Raw genomic sequence first — 16,241 nt, 5'->3', positions numbered from 1 at the left:
TGTCAGGTTTGGAGAGACAGACATCTACATTGATCCAAAGTCAAGAAACCCTGCTAGAGGGAGCTTGGAAGACCACAAAGCCCAGTGCTTACTCCATTGGAAAGGTGTAGGTCCAGAAAGGGTAAGAGCTTATGTTTAGACTCAAAAATAGTGTCAGGACGTACCATGTAAGGGGTCTCATGCTTGGTCTCCCATCATAGCCTGGCAGGAAAGAAATGACTTGAAGGGAACTAGATGGAAGAAGAAAACAAGAGGCTCTGAGACCTGCATTAAGTTGAGGAGCACACGCACAGACTAAATGTGGACAGGCTTGGGTGAACTGCAGTTGATTATTGCCTTGTGGGGAAGGCTGACACATTTTAAGATAAGAACTAAATGCTAACTGTGTAGAAGCTCCCCCAAATAATAAACAAGTCAAAGTGTGTATACCCAAATAACCCTTCACATTTGTTACCTGCCCATTCCTGTTTCCTTGTTCAGACTGCATTTATTCCTGGAGAAGGAGAACTTTTGTATTTATCCCATCCCCATGAAGATGCATTGTCCGGCCCACTCTCAGAGTCAGCAGATGGGGTATATCTTCTGGGCAGGATGCCAGAGCTCTGTTCTTTGGTGGGAAATAATCCTCCAATTTCTTGCCATTCCCTGGAAACGTTTAAAAATGAGTCACTGGAATCTTCAGTTTAATCTTCCTAACACATCCCAGGTGACTCAGACTGTAGTTCAAATAAATGTGCAGCAAAATTAAAAGGCACTTAGATGGCTGTGCTAATAATCGATGTGTCAGCATCAATGGCAAGTGCATGAGAATGAGGGGCAGAGTTATACCTAGGGACAAATCTATCAGTAGAGTGGTCCCATACCAAAGCCTGGATATGGAGAGGTGAGCTTGGAAGGAGTCAGATGCCCCCAATGATTTTCCCCTGTTGGGGGAATCAGGGGAGCATCAGCTGTGAAGAGCTTTTAATTACTTGGCTAATCTGTGGTTCCAGCCCTGGGTGATGAGATCTAGATGCTCGGTGGTCACATCTGGTCTGGTCTACAGAGACCAGAACTCCTCAGAGGCAGCAGTCATTATCTTCTCAATAGGACTGAAACCTGCATCTATGGGGGCATAACAGAAAATGAGTCCAGAGGCTGAAAGAAGAAACAACTGAAGTGCAGGAAGAACGGGGATTTTGGAATTGGGTTGGCCTACATTTGTTCTTCATTGGCTATAAGATCTCAGCAAATCACAACATTGGGTATTTAATTTATAAACTCACAACAAAATGGGATTACTCTAAAGATCAAATGACTGAAAGATGTGGAAACCTAAAGCAGCTCTTGGTCCAGAGTAAATGCTCAAGAAATTGTACCTGTGGCTTTTCCCATGAGACTCAGCTTCCAAATCTGTACATGTCCCTTTCTGCCTCAAAGATGGGTCCAAACACAGTGGTACAGCACAATGAAGACCTCAGGTGCTTGGCTGATATTCTTGTCCATCCCACTTTAGGGGGTCCTATAGAGAGAGATGCCAGCTGCAGTGTTAGAACTCCCAAGTATAGACCAGCATAGGGCCTAGCTCATCTTTGTCTCTGAACTTTCTTCCTCATCTGGGGCTGTTTTCTGGAGTGTGGCCTTCCTTTCTCTGTCTCCGTAGAAGTGTTACATGTGGGACAGGCTTGACCTGTCACATTCTGACTGGTGACCCAACTTACAGCTGAGACTGGAAAGTGAGGGCCATTGGGAGAAGCAGCACCATGGACAGAGCCTCTTGAGTCTCTCGAGGTGGGCATCTGTTGCAGGTTCTGTGAGGGTCAAGGGGCTGAGTTAGGTAATGGATGGATAGACACTGTCCTTCTAAAAGGCCTTAGCACAATTACAAATGGCAGGTAGGGACATTTGGTTAGTGCTGGATCATGACCACTGGACTGAAGAGGAGCTTGTGTAGTACTTTTGAAGCCAGATAACCTTTGCCATCTGAGACCAAAAGTAGATGCAGAAAGGTGGCTGGAAGGCAGAACCTCTGCTCTAACTTCAGATTCTTCCTTCAGGTAAATTTAACATCCTAGTGCACATCACTAGAGAGATGGGAATGCCTTCCTGCCCCATGGCCTCTGCACACACCACTCCTGTCTTTTAGAATATGTCCTTCCAAATATCGTCATGACTGGCTCCTTTCCTCTCTTAAGGCTTCTGCTTTGCAGTCACATTCTTAAAGGCATCGTCCATGTGTAACCCATTGAGTCCCCACCTATTCTCTGCCTTAGCATTTGTTTTTCCTCTCATATTTATCAGAATTGACAATTATTTATAACAACTCTGCAAGGTTTTCTTTCTATTGCCTGAAAGCAGAGAATACATATCACAAGGGCAAGGGTGTGACCTGTTTGGTCCATCTTACCATCCCAAGAATCCATGTACCTAGGTAGAGTTCACTCAATAAAATACTTGCGGGTGAGCAGAAATCACATACAAGGTTACCAGTTTCAGCTCTGATACCTATGCAGAAGGCAGAGTTCCCTCTATAGTAACTAATTTGTTCATCTCCAAAAAGAGTATCAAGACTCGCACCCAAATAGTCTCTCAGAGCTATTGTGGGGTTCAAGGGAGATCAGTCATGTGCAAACACATGACTTTGAACTGTTCCTTCCTTTTCATTATCCAGAACTGTGCCAAGAGGCCTCTTCAGGGGAAGTCTTCTTGCTGGCCTCTGCGGCCCTTGCCAACATCACCTTCTTTGACAAAATGGCCTGTGAGGTGCTTCTGCAGTTGAATGCCATCCGTGTCCTCCTGGAAGCCTGCAATGACAAGCAGAGAGTGGACACACCTTATACTCGGGACCAGGTGAGAAGCCTATGGAGGCTCAGACTTCCATAGTTTAGTTCTTAGAACAGCCCACAAATATTCAAGGTGGAAACAGGAAGAGATCCAGTTCACACAGGCCTAGCTGTTTTCCTGATTGATTGGCTTCTGATGCCCAATGCCTATTGTAGTTCTAGGTGTTAGGCATGGGCACAAGGCTGGAGGGTCTACCTCATGTTGGTCTTCATCATGTGTCTTTTTCCTTAGCTCCCCTTGAGCCTCTCTCCCATGGGACCTGATATAGGGAACCTTCACCTTCAAGTGCCCTACCCAAGGCTTACTTTGCTTGTCAGATGAGATCCGGCAGGGGTGCAATAAGAACAAGGCCTTTGCAGACAGGTGATGTGGATTCAGCAGATCTTTGCTGTAAATGATCATGTTACTTTGGCCAGTTCATTCTTTCTGCATTTGTAAAATGTATATACATAATTACAGAGTCCATGAAGGGATCAGATGAACTAGTGAACGCAGACTCTTGGTATAGACTGGCACAAAGATGCTGTAAAGTGAGTGGATGCCCCATTGGAGCTCACATTGTACACAGCAACAAGTAAGAGGCTGCTGAGTATAGCCTCCTTATGTGTAGAATGTGGGGTTGCTTCCAGTATGAATGGCCCATGACTCTGCAGAGTCCCTTACTGACCATGAGGAGTGGCAGCCCCCCTCATGAAGTCTCACCGAGGGTGCCTCATAGGAGTGAGAATATGGTTAAATAGGAGGCAAAGAGACACTCTCCCTGCATCTGGGTTCAGGAGGGTTTTTTTTTCTGTTCCCCTGCCTGAGCCTGGCACATCTCCCACTGTCCTCAGGATGGCTTCACCTTCTGCCCTGGCTCTGAGCAGCCACTTAGCTAGAGAGAGCAAACCCATTAAAGAAACAAATGGCTCTTTGCTATGGCAGAGGGAGGATTAAGGTGATCAGAGGGCTCTCTGTAATGAAGACAAAGAAGATGAATTGGGCTCTGAAGTGCTCACCGCCCCCTGAAATACTTAAGAAATTAAATGCCCCGTGAGGCTTCCGGTAATGAGCATGCCAGTGACGCCAATGCTGTGCAAAGCCTCTTGGTCTTGGCTCTGCATGTACTTAGTGAACCTCTGTTTGGACAGTGATAACTCCTCCATCATCTGGGCAAGCCAAGTCCACTTAATTAGTCAAGCATAAGCTTCACTGGCAAAGCTCATTCTGTGCTCACCCTTGGATATAGACCCCAGAAGATAGCCAGGGGTCTGGAGTCTTCCATCTACTTCTGCTAATTTAGAAGATAGTACAGGTTATATCTGGGTATCAGGCACCAAGAAGATTGTCCTAGCCTGGAGACATAGCACATTTGGTGGAATATTTACCTACCATACACAAAGTCTAGAGTTGGATTCCCACACTGGGTATAGTGGTACATGCCTAAAATTTCTGCCCTTGGGAAGTAAGGGCAGGAAGATCAGAAGTTCATGGTCAGCCTCAGCTACTTAGAGTATTTAAAGCAACCTAAAACCATATCTTAAAAAAAAATATGCTGGGCAGTAGTGGTGCACACCTTTAATCACAGAACTCAGGAGGCAGAAGCAGGCAGATCTCTGGGAGTTCAAGGCCAGCTGGTCTACAAAGCTACACAGAGAAATCCTGTCTTGAAAAAACAAAACATAAGAATAAGAGTAAGAATCAGAAGGAGGAGGAGGAGGAGGAGCACGAGGAGGACGAGGATGAAGAGGAGGAGGAGAAGTAGATTCTGTTCAACTAGCAGTTTTTATTGCCCTGTGACTTCACACCAGAGACTGTGCTCTGCAGGGATCTAACCACAGGCACAACAGGGTGGATAGCCTCTAAGGCCTTGCATAAGCAGTGTCCATGACCTCTGGAGGGTACTTACAACAGAAATGTGAAAAGCCTTTCTGTGAATCGTTTTCACAGAGGCAGTGTGCTGCCTACATTTCCATAGACATTAGTAGTCTGCTTGGCACTTTAGAATGACCACATTTTGTACCATTTCTGGGATTTCAGTATCACATCCACTTATCATGAATCCATTGATCAGAAATGCAAATTATTGGGAGTTTTAACAGTGACTTGTGTCTCAAAAGCCCTCTGTAGTTTATAAGTCTCTGCTATGTGTGTAAGTAAGAGTAAAAACAACACAAGTTTTGGGGTTAGGGGCACTTTAGTTCAGATCCTGTCTCTGTTGCTTCCTAGCTGTGTAACCTTGGACCAAGAAATAATAACATTTCTTCTCTTCTCTGACCCTTATATGATTAAATGGGATTGTGTTCATAAAACATTTATTTGGAACAAAGTAGGTACTCAGTAGTGAATACGGTAGGTAACTGCAATAGGCTAGGTTGGGATAGAGATGTCTAATTTAGGGCAGGAATGGGGTCTAGGACATATAGTGAATGCAGTGAGGAATGCTGTATGTGTGAAGTAATGAGTGGCATGTGTGGCTTCAGGTTGTGTATGAACACATACAAGGTGTGTGTGTGTGTGTGTGTGTGTGTGTGTGTGTGTGTGTGTGTGTAATGTGTAAGGTTGAAAAGTATTATAAGCTGGAGCCAGGGAGATGGTTCAGTTAGTAAAATCCTTGCTGCTCAAGTATGAGAACACGACTCAAATCTGTAGAGCCAACATAAAACCTGAGCAAAGAAGCACATACCTGTAGTTTTGGTGCTGGAAGGAGGAGACAAGTGGATCCCTGGAGCTTGCTGGTCACTCATCCTAGCTGAGTTGCAAGCCCTAGGTTCAGGGTAGACCACTCAATGTACACAGGTGGAAAATGATTGATCTCTGGCTTCCACATGCATGCATGCATATATGAGCTCACACTTTATAAGAGAGGGAGGGAGGGAAGGAGGGAGGGAGGGAGAGAGAGAGAGAGAGAGAGAGAGAGAGAGAGAGAGAGAGAGAGAGAGAGAGAGGAAAAGGAGAAGAAAGTGAAGGAGGAGGAAGAGGAGGAGAAGGAGGAGGAGGAGGAGGAGAAGAAGATTCCAGAGCCATGTTTGGCATTGTTGGCTAGCTTCTGATTAAAGAGTAATGTTAATTACAGTTTTGCGAATTTGTGAACATTGGCTCTTTTGTCTGAATCTGTGGGCAACATAGACGTATCCATGACTCACTGCTAGATGTACACCAGGTGTTCTGTGTCATAAGGCCTGTCAGGCCAGACCACCTGTCTCTGCTGGGCATATTTAACTTGTCTTCCATGCACTTCTCCAGGGCTATCCTATAGCACATCAGGTGAGGAGGAATGCTGGTGGAGTCAGGGTGTGGTCAGAGTGACTTTTGAGAGTGCTATGGAGGTGACACAGCCTGGGGCATGTCTTCATGTCTGCCTGTGAACAAGTATTTCTGGACCACTTGCTTTAGGGGAGCACAATGATCATTTTCCCTGTGTGTGCCACTATCAGATGACTTAGCCAACCCATTTCCTGCCAAATAGAAACATTTATTTTTGAACTAGTGACATGAGAGACCCCCTGCTGGTATGGGTTAATTTGCTATCCACTTCAATTTCCCTAAGGCCTTTGTATGCCAAATGAAAGATGATTTCAAGATGGCACTGAAGGCATTGGTTGTTTTCTAGCTAGGAAAGGCTCTGCCTTGGTTAGTTTTCTATTGCTGTGGTAAAACACCTGACTGAGGCAACCTATAAAAGAAAGAGTTTCTTTGAGGCTTATAGTTTCAGAGGGTTGGAGTCCGTGACCATCATGGCAGGGAGCATTTCAGCAGACAGACAGACAGGCTTGGTGCTAGAGCAGTAGCTGACAGCTCACATCTTAATCCACAAGCATGAGGCAGAGAGCACTGAATGGGGATAGTGTGGGCTTTTGAAACCATGAAGCCCACCCCAGTGACACACCTCCTCCAAGGCCATATATCCTGTTCCTTCTCAAAGAGTTCCACCAAATGGGGACGAAGTCTTCAAATATAGGAATGGGGATCATTCTCATCTGAGCCACCAAAGGGTCCTACAAATATGAAACCTTTCATTCCCTTGAGAGGATCTCCCATTCCTAGTACCTCTTGGTAATATCGGCGTTCAGCCCCTTCATGTGGCTGTCACATTGCTAGTGCTCCTTGAATCAGTCATTCAAGGTCTGGGTCCTTCCAGGCTCTTAAAGGCAAGCTATGCTTGGTTTTGTTTGTTTGTTTTTCAAGACAAGATTTCTCTGTGTAGCCCTGGCTGTCCTGGAACTCACTCTGTGAACCTGGCTGGGTTAGAACTCAGAAATTTACCTGCCTCTGCCTCTGCCTCCCCAGTGCTGGGATTAAATTCATGCACCACCACGGTCTAGCTGTGTTTGTTTAATTTAACAAGTGTTCTGGGTGATTGATAAAACACAGTGAATGCTTATAGTATTTTTATTTCCTGTGATGCTGTGATGCTCCACAGAGACACCCATCCCTATTCCCCCAAATCAATGAATAACTTATTGTACATACCAAAGGGGATTTTTCACAGAGTGATTCATTAAGGCTCTTAACCTATGAATTTTATCCAGTTGGGTTCATTGTAATGACACATACTTTTATGTGAAGTGTGGGGGGGGACCAGAGTTAGAGAAAATGGCTAGGGTTATATTAGAATTCTTGTCTCTCATTTTAGGATAACGAATGTTGTGGGCTGAGTGGAAAGAGTTTAAAAAGTTGGGTTAAAGATTCAGTCCCCAAATTGAAGGGTATATGTGGTATACAGCCTTTTAAAATAATCACCTATCTGTTAATTTATTCATTTACTTAAAAATGTGTGTGTGGGGGGGTGGATATGCTTATGCAGATGTGTGTGCCTGTGTGCAATTGCAGAGTCTCTCCTTAACTTGAGGCTTTCTCAACTTGTCACTTGGATGCTGGTGTCCAGACTCTGGCAACACTAAACCATCTCTCCAGTACAGGTGAGAGAAATGGTAGTGTAAGTTCATGTCACACAGATTGCAGTTCATTTGGTTCTCTCCAGGAGCCCCCAGAATTAATGTGTGTGTGTGTGTGTGTGTGTGTGTGTGTGTGTGTGTGTGTGTATCTGTGTGTGTGTATCTGTGTGTGTGCGTGCTTGAACGCACCTTAACCAAATATGATCTGTTTAGAACTTTAGACCTCCAGCATGACAAAATAATACAACTGCTTTAAGTTACAAAATTTGCAGTAATCTGTTATAGCAACAACAGGAAACATGTACCCTTTTATTAACCAAGGCACAGGAGGTTGGGTACCGTTATTAGCATCATGTGGATAATAAGAGTTGGAGCCGGGATCTGTGCCTACACTACCTCTCATCTATATTATTTCTTGAGGCCAAGTCTTCTGTGCTCACCAGGTAACTATAGAAGGATCATGAAAATCAGTTGAATAAGCTTGGGCCAGGAGAAACTGTAGACCTGGCTCCTGCTTTCCTTATCCTGACAGTATTGCTAGCTTGCTTCCAGCCAGGTAAACCAGCTGTCCTTAAAAACTGTAGTTGTGGGCCTGACTGCTAGGTGAAAACATTGGCTTCTTTCCCCTCTCTATCACAGTGCACACAAGTGTGTTTCAAAAGGGAGACTCCAAGCAGGGTATAATTGGCATTTATTCAAATTGTGCTTAATTGATTACTTCATCTGCACCTCAGAAAACCACATGGGGTACAGGCTCTGTAAGGAGGAAGTAATTTTCATTAACAGGATCTAAATTAGTCCAACACAAAGACCTACCTGGTGCCTGTGACTCAGCTAATGATTGCCATATAATGAACCCGTTGCTGCAGACAAAGGTTTTATTTTACTTCCTCCCTTCCTTGTTCCCTCTCTTCCTTCCTTTTTTCATGAATGTGCAGGTCAAACAAGCGTCTGTATTCAGAAATGCTTGTCTGGTGATGAGTGGGGCAGGGCAGCCCCTGAGTGGTGGGAATAGGCTGTGCTTCTGCTGCTATTAACAGTTCAGAGACAGCCGGATGCACTATAATCTGACAGACTTGACCCTTCATGTGTCTCTTACGACACTTTATGGCTCTTGGGGGACCTTCATTTCAGTGCTGCATCTACAACCTATCTTTTCTCTCTAACTTCTTTCACTGAGCCCACAAATATTCCCTGGCAAAAAAGAACTTTCAATATATGCTTACCACTCCTCTTGTAAGACCCTGGGCATTGCAGTTGACTTGAGAATAAGGCTGTTGAGGTGTTTCCCTTTCTTCTTCCAGTGTCTCACTCCAATCTCTACTTACCCATCCAGTCCCTGACCAGTTCTGAGTTGGGAGAGCCTGATACATAGAGATACTGCCTTTATAGTCAGCATGTATTGAGAGGGAGGGGGAAATAGATATTCTATTACTATGATGACACCTTTTCCTTTCTGTTTAAGAGACCTTTTAGATGGTTTATTATGGAGAGTTATATGCTAACATTAAACCAGTTAAAATCCATCAAACTCTCATTCTTGGCAAACTCTGCTGTACCATCCATGCTGAGGACTGAAACCTCCTACTGTCCTCTGCACACTACCACTTGCCATCTCAGAGGCAGAAGCATGGATCCTGCTTAGACTGTCCAGCCAGCTTGAAAGAAGCTGTGTGGAGAGTGGACTCACACATGGGGGGAATACTTTTTTACTTCATTATTTATTTCAGTCACCACCTGTGCACTCTCTCTGCTTCTATAGAGACAGGCACATTTGGTGAAACCACATTGTGGTTTCTTTTAGGAACAGTATTACAGGCCATCTCTGTTCATAGTGCCCACACTTCCATCCTCAGCTTGTTTAGTTTTTTAATTTTTTACACCATTTATAGTTTGGGCCTTTTGTTGGATATTCCTTAATCCATTATTTTTTGTGTGTGCCATGAGATCCCTTTATTGTGCTGTGGAGGACTGGAGTGTTAAAGCCTGAGAGACTGCAACCAATCCTGGATATCCATTGAATGTCAGTATCCTATCATTAAGGACAAAGTGCTTCAGTGGTGATCTGTAATTAAGATTTGTAGACCATAGACTTGTAAAGTGTGGCTAAGTTAATCTTTCTCATCAGAATCTACCTTTTGGGCATGCTGTCTGCCTCAATCTAAGCCTTTGTTCATTTCATGTTGAAGGTCAGTATCAGGAAAGAACACTGACACAGGTGACCTCAGTCAAAGGTGAATCAAAGAGTCAGGAGATCAAGTCAGAACAGAAGGGGTAAAGGGACCCAGAACCTGCCAATTTTGTCTAGCTTTTAGAAGTTAGGCTGAGAGGGTTCCTGCACCCAAAAAGCCGGGCCTCAGCTTCATCCAGTGTGAGGCTGTTGTCTACTGGAGGCCCCAGACAACCATCCCAAAGCCACCCACCGATAAATGGCCATCAGTGACTGGGACTTACATCTGAGTGGCAGGAGCCCACGAGAATAGAAGACAATACCAAGGAAGGATGGGCAGATGTAAGGGGCCAGGCTGGAGGGGAAGATATGCAGCCCCCAGCTGACCTGCCTTCAGAGAGTACCATGAGAATTGTGTATGTCTATTTTAGAGTCTCTCAATTCCACTTTCCAGATTGTGACCATCTTGGCAAACATGTCTGTGCTGGAGCAGTGTGCCTCTGACATCATCCAGGAGAATGGTATGTTTGAGCATGCTCTGTGGATTATCAGAGTATATGATGCCACCTGCCTTTGTGCTTGTATAAATCCTATGTGCAGACATATATGTGTTTCATTTCTGTGTATGTACGAGCATGTACACATACGAATACATGAATGTGTACCCTCGAACACACACACACACACACACACACACACACACACACACACACACACACACACACACTCACTCACTCAATTCTGTGTATAGCCTGGTCAAAAATGAAATGCTTATTTGCCTTCATAGGCTTAAAACCTAGTGGAATATAGAAAACAAGAAGAGAATGCCAGGTCATGATAGTGGAATCAGGACAAAAAAAAAAAAACAGTGAGGGAGGCAAGATTGTCCCAAAGTGGGGAGATGTTGCTTTGTATCCTCCTTATTGAGTTTGGCCTTCATGGAAAGCTGATTATGGGAAGGAGTGAGGGAGAGGAGTGGGGGAGGGAAGCTGGGCTGCCCTCCACCACTCTCTGAGGGAATCTCCCTTCCAACTGGCCCTCTGTATATGTTCATGGTCAAGGAGAGTTGGAGCTGGGCTTCTCAATCTGAAGGCTGATATAAGAAGCCTCTGTCAAAAGACAAGGTAGCTGCCTTGCAGCTGGGAACAGGGCTAGGGTGGCTGGGGCTTCCTGTGACTGAGGAATAAGGGAGCAATTAGCAAGCAGTTGGAGACCTGAGACACTAATGAGAGTGAGCTGGGAGCCTGGGTACCTAGGCTCTCTGAAAGTCCCTTCCCCCAGGCTGCCCTGCTGTCTTAACAAACATGCACTTCCCTGTTCCCCACTAATTGAAACACACCATTCTGTGTTAATTTCATGTGATTGAGCTAATAATGAGAAACTGTGCTGAGCCAGCTGAGGCCAAGAGGAGAGGCTGCATGGTGTCACTTGTGCTCTTCTCCTTCAGCACTTGGAGTCTTGGCTGAAGTGGCCGATGACAGCAGGCTGCCACTTGCCTGTGCCTCTGAGGCTGGGATAGCTGCCATCTGGAGAGTGCTTTTGTGGTTTACAAAGTGCTGTTGACTAACTCACTGAGTCCACAGCAGTGAAAACCTATCATGAGCACTGTGGTGGGCAGTGGGGATGTGGAGATTAGTGAGCCCCCACATTTGTCCTAAAGGCTCTTCTTGTCCGGAATGAGGGCCTGCCCTGGCTGAAAGGTTGATGTAAAAGATAGTATAGCTATTGGGAGGGGCAGGATGGGAGCAGAGCATGAATTTAGTGGGCTGGAATCCTGGCTGTGATTCGTGAACAGGATAGCCTCTCACTTGCCCCTCTGGAGAGTGGGAGCAGCAATGCAAGCTCTCAGTAGTGTGTGAGAATCACTGTGAAGAGTGTCAGGGCATTGTGTGACCCAGGATGTGCCCTGTACTAGGCCTGGCTTCAGTGGTAGTCTCATGGTATTTCACAGAGAAAGTTTGAGGAAGACAGTATTTGTAAGAGTGGAACAGGATTTGAGAGATCCAAATGGCAGTGACATACCCAGAGGCCACTAGAAGTCGAGAGACTACTGGGTCTTAATAAAGGAAAACCCTGTTCAATAGTCTGGGCTCCGAGAGCCCATTACTAGATCACAGGCTGTAAATGTAGATGCTTGCAGGATCCAGACATAGTAAACTAGATAAGATGGGCAAGGATTGGCTAGATCTCTTAATAATAGTAAACTTGAGACAGGTGTGGAGTCATGTGCCCATAATTTCTGATTTTGGAGGCTGCAGTGGAAGGAATTTGAGTTTCAGGTCAGTCTTGGGTACATAGTCAGTTCCAGGTCAGCCTGAGATACATAGCACATGCTCATCTTAATACAAAGTAGAAATTAACAAGAACAATAAGCTTCTTGCCATTTAGAAATGCATGTGGGGTCACTGTTTTCAATTCAGAAGATAAATGTTAGAAACCTAGCTTTTTATGGAAATCATACAACATAAGTCTTGAAGCAACAAAATAAAGTAAAGCATATCTTTAGATCATGTCTAGTTTAAGTTCCAAGCTGGCTGGTCAGGACTAGGGTGATGAGGGGTGGGGGCTGCTCATACAGAAGGTAGGCCCCTGCTGCAAACCTGCACAATGGAATATATTTGAGAATACGAAGGAAAGGGCATTCCCTTCAGAAAGGGTGGGCAAAGGCAGGCTAGTGGCATGGATGTGGGTATTCTTTACAGAACAATCAGGAGACAGATCTGGTTTGGGGAGGAGGTAGGAGGCTCATGAGTGAACTAGATGCAGCCTCGATCTGTGAATGCATTGGCTTTAGTGGTTTTCTAGCCTGAAGTTGAGATACCTCCTGCCATGGGTCTGAGCACTTGTAACCTGTCTCAGATGCAGCCCCACCAGAGGTGACAAGGGAACAGTCATCCAGGTTCCATCCAGCACCCCATGCACTGTGTGCTCTGGGCAAGAAGCTTATCCTACTCTGGACCTTGAAGTAAACTACCATGGTCATGCCCATGAGGTCATTGTGAGGTTTGAGGGGACTGAGCATTTACTGTGCATATAACACAGTGTGAGACACATCATAAAACCCATAATGGTATTTTAAAAGTGAGGGTGTCTTCTAGTTGTTTTTTTTTTTTTTCAGTCTGGTGACTTGTGCCTAGAATTAGACAAATCCCTATGGTTGAGGAGAAGAAAGAGGTGACCATATCTGGCTTCCACCTCTGTTTGAGACTCCCCTACCCTAAAACCTTTGCTTGAGCCCTGCTTCTGTCTGTCTAGCTAATCCCAAGAGGAAAGCTGTATGCTAGGGGTGAGTCTAAACCATCCAAACTGTGTGTTGCTTCCTGCCCAGGTGTCCAGTTCATCATGGGCATGCTGTCTGAGAAGCCACGGTCTGGGACGCCGGCTGAAGTGGCTGCTTGTGAAAGGGTACAGCAGAAAGCTGCGGTGACTCTGGCCCGCCTCTGCCGAGACCCACATGTGGCCCAGGAGGCCGTGCGGCTCAGCTGTAAGTGATACTGGCTGTGGCTGGAGTGGAATGGGGAGCGTTGGATGAAAGTAGCTGTGTTTTCATGGTGGTATTAGTGGGCAGCATATTAGGACAATCTGGGGTGAACCCCACTCTTTGTGTGCTGGGAAATGCTGGGGTAGAAGGCCGTGGGCATAGCCCCTAGTCTAAATTGTAACAAGAGATAGTCCAGCAAGGATAGGATACTGACTCCCTGCCATTCAGAACCCGATTATTTCCTTCACATCCATTTGCTCATTTATTCATGTAGTTTTCACTCATTCTCCACTCATTGGTTTATGCACTCAGTAATTCATTGATTCAGTGACCTGTTCACTAGTTCACTTACCTTCAGAACATCCATATTTCTCTCTACCATTGTTAGCTTCCTATTTGCCTAGATATTCCCAGAACCTCCATCTTTTGCTAAGCTTTAAAGCCGTGGTTCTCAACATGTGGGTCTCCACCCATTTGGGGATCAAATGACCTTACAGGATTTTCCCAAGACCACCTGAAAACACAGATATCTACATTGCGATTCATAATAGTAGCAAGATTACAGTTATGAAGTAACAACGAAAATAAGTTTATGGTTGGGTTCGCCACAACATGAGGAACTGTATTAAAGGGTCACAGCATTAGGAAGGTTAAGAGGCACTTTTTTAGAGGAATACAACACCAGCCCCTAGCATAGGGTGGTCTGCATGTGAGAATCATGAGAGCAATGCTCCAAGTATATGTGGTGGACAGAACAGGCCCTGCTTATCTGGGTGTGTGGAAGGATGTTGTTAGCAAGGCCAAATATCTTCTTTGTGGCTTTTGGTGGCATTTTCCCAATAAATAACTAGGAAATGTTAATGGGGTCTATAGTTTTCTATACTTGAAGCTAAAGTCTATTTTCTGACTGCCATAGCCAATTAGAGGAATACACAGTTGTGAGGCCCCAGTGCACAGGTATGAATGTTAAACACTGTGCTGGTAAAACTGGATGTATATGCTAGCAAGTCCTTGCTCAGAGAAACAGGCAGCATGTCTTCAGCATTTACCAAAGATCAGCCCAGGCCACTGCTCTGGCATTTGTGGGTTTGACTTGAACCATACTTTTCTTGACCTTGAACAGAAAGTAGAAAGTCTCCTGGAAATATTCCTCCAGGCGGGTTCAGCTTCTCCTCCACAGACTGGTGCTAATATGTACTGTGGGTGAAGCTGACCAGCACCGCGGGGCAGCCTGGCCAGGCTTCCCCAAGCCAGTTGTGATGCTCTCTTTGCATCTTGTGCAGGTATGTCTCGCCTTATTGAGCTCTGCAGATCCCCATCTGAGAGGAACAGCAGCGACGCTGTGCTTGTGGCCTGCCTGGTGAGTTCTCAGCCTGCCCTCAGCTTCCACAAGGCTTTCAGGAAGGTAGACTGAGGCCAGGGCAGCTCGTTCTACCACAGTTGAATATGCCTTCATACTTCTCCAGGCTTCAGGTTTTATATTAAAATGGCAATGCTGATACTTTCTATTTCTGTTGATTAAGTTGTAGTGAAAAATCAAGTGAAAAATGAGGAGGAAGAAGCTGCTCCCCATCTAATCTCCACAGCTCCAGTGACCTTTTAGGTTCTAGGGACTCACAGCAGCATATTAACACTGGTGAAGTGAGCTGAGGGCTGCTACGTGGTGGTGTTGATGTCATGCAGCTCCCAGAACACAGGGGCCAGGAAACAGAGAGCTGTCTGTCCAAAGTGAACAATTACAAGAAAGTCCACTTTTACTCCCAAGAGAAACCCTCAGGGCCCTTCCCACTGAGTAGCTGCACCATCTGCTATGGAAATGACTATAGTGGTCATGGCAGGACAGTGAGGGTTACTTGACCAGCCACTAAGATCTTCTCCCTGAACCCCAACAAGTGCATCCTGGGAGCTTCTCACTTCCTGGTACTAGGGAACTAATCAACAGTAGCAGATGGGAAATGCATGCTTTGTTCACATTTATCTTCCTGTGGAGCTGTGATGAACCCCAGAGCAGAGTGGCAGAACAGCTAGAAGTGTGGCGTCACATGGAAGTAGTTAGCTTGCAGGAGAGAGAGCCAGATCTTTGGTCCTCAAAGAACACAGGGAGAAGCAGTCAATGTAGGGTTTCAAGTTGAGACTTCACAAAGCCCTCTCCTCGCCCCACTCATCACTGAGCTCAGTTTATGTCTGGGAGTTCTAGATGGACACCATGAAGTTGTAGAAGCAGTTGGCATTGCCGTCAGCAGGCCTGTTCTGTTTGTGCTTTGGTGAGCTCTATGTCATTGAGTAGGTCAAAGTGCTCTCTTATTCAGTAACTATTTGCAGAATGATTTTATATGTCACTTTCTCTTCTAGGCTTTGGGGCTATAGTTGTGGAGATAGGAGAGCTCTCTTGCAACTTGTACATTTTTGGAAGTCTGGAGAAGATTTTTAACCTCTGTTAGGACTCTTTACTTGGCAATTTTATACATGTATATAATGTATTTAAAGCATATTCACCCCTATTAACCCCTTCTCCCTCCATACACTCTGATTCCTTATTCCTAAAGAGCTCCCCTCCCATTTTCTCAATAATTTTTAAATGAATCAAAAAATTAATGTGGAGTTTTTAAAAGGGCACCAATTATGTTAAAACCACTATTCAATATTTATGCACATAGCATATTAAAACCATGCTTGCTCATGGTAGTAAATACTGTTAGAAGGCAGCTTCCACATCTCTAATGGGGGTCTGCAGATATCTGTGATTTCCATTATAGAGCAGGGCCAGAGATCAGCAACACTGACAACTGGAGATTCTGCTTCAGTGAGGAGTTAGTGAAAAAAGAGATAAACCCTTTTTTTTTCTCCTCCAAGTTCACAGACATTCTTAAGTCTATTTTTCTATCAAACA

At 45.1% G+C, this 16,241-nt stretch overlaps 1 protein-coding gene across 1 annotated transcript in view; it reads left to right on the top strand.

The window, feature by feature from the left end:
* Positions 1–16,241, top strand: part of LOC113830639 (protein inscuteable homolog) — a 119,710-nt gene that overhangs the window by 100,540 nt on the left and 2,929 nt on the right. The window contains exons 9-12 of the mRNA XM_027410136.2: positions 2,651–2,829; positions 10,325–10,391; positions 13,199–13,354; positions 14,635–14,711. Coding sequence (XP_027265937.1) covers positions 2,651–2,829; positions 10,325–10,391; positions 13,199–13,354; positions 14,635–14,711 — 479 coding nt within the window. The remainder of the gene's footprint in view (positions 1–2,650; positions 2,830–10,324; positions 10,392–13,198; positions 13,355–14,634; positions 14,712–16,241) is intronic.

This window comes from Cricetulus griseus, chromosome 3 (genome assembly GCF_003668045.3).
Source record: "Cricetulus griseus strain 17A/GY chromosome 3, alternate assembly CriGri-PICRH-1.0, whole genome shotgun sequence".
NCBI lineage: Eukaryota > Metazoa > Chordata > Mammalia > Rodentia > Cricetidae > Cricetulus > Cricetulus griseus.
This window is presented reverse-complemented; position numbering and strand designations above follow the sequence as displayed.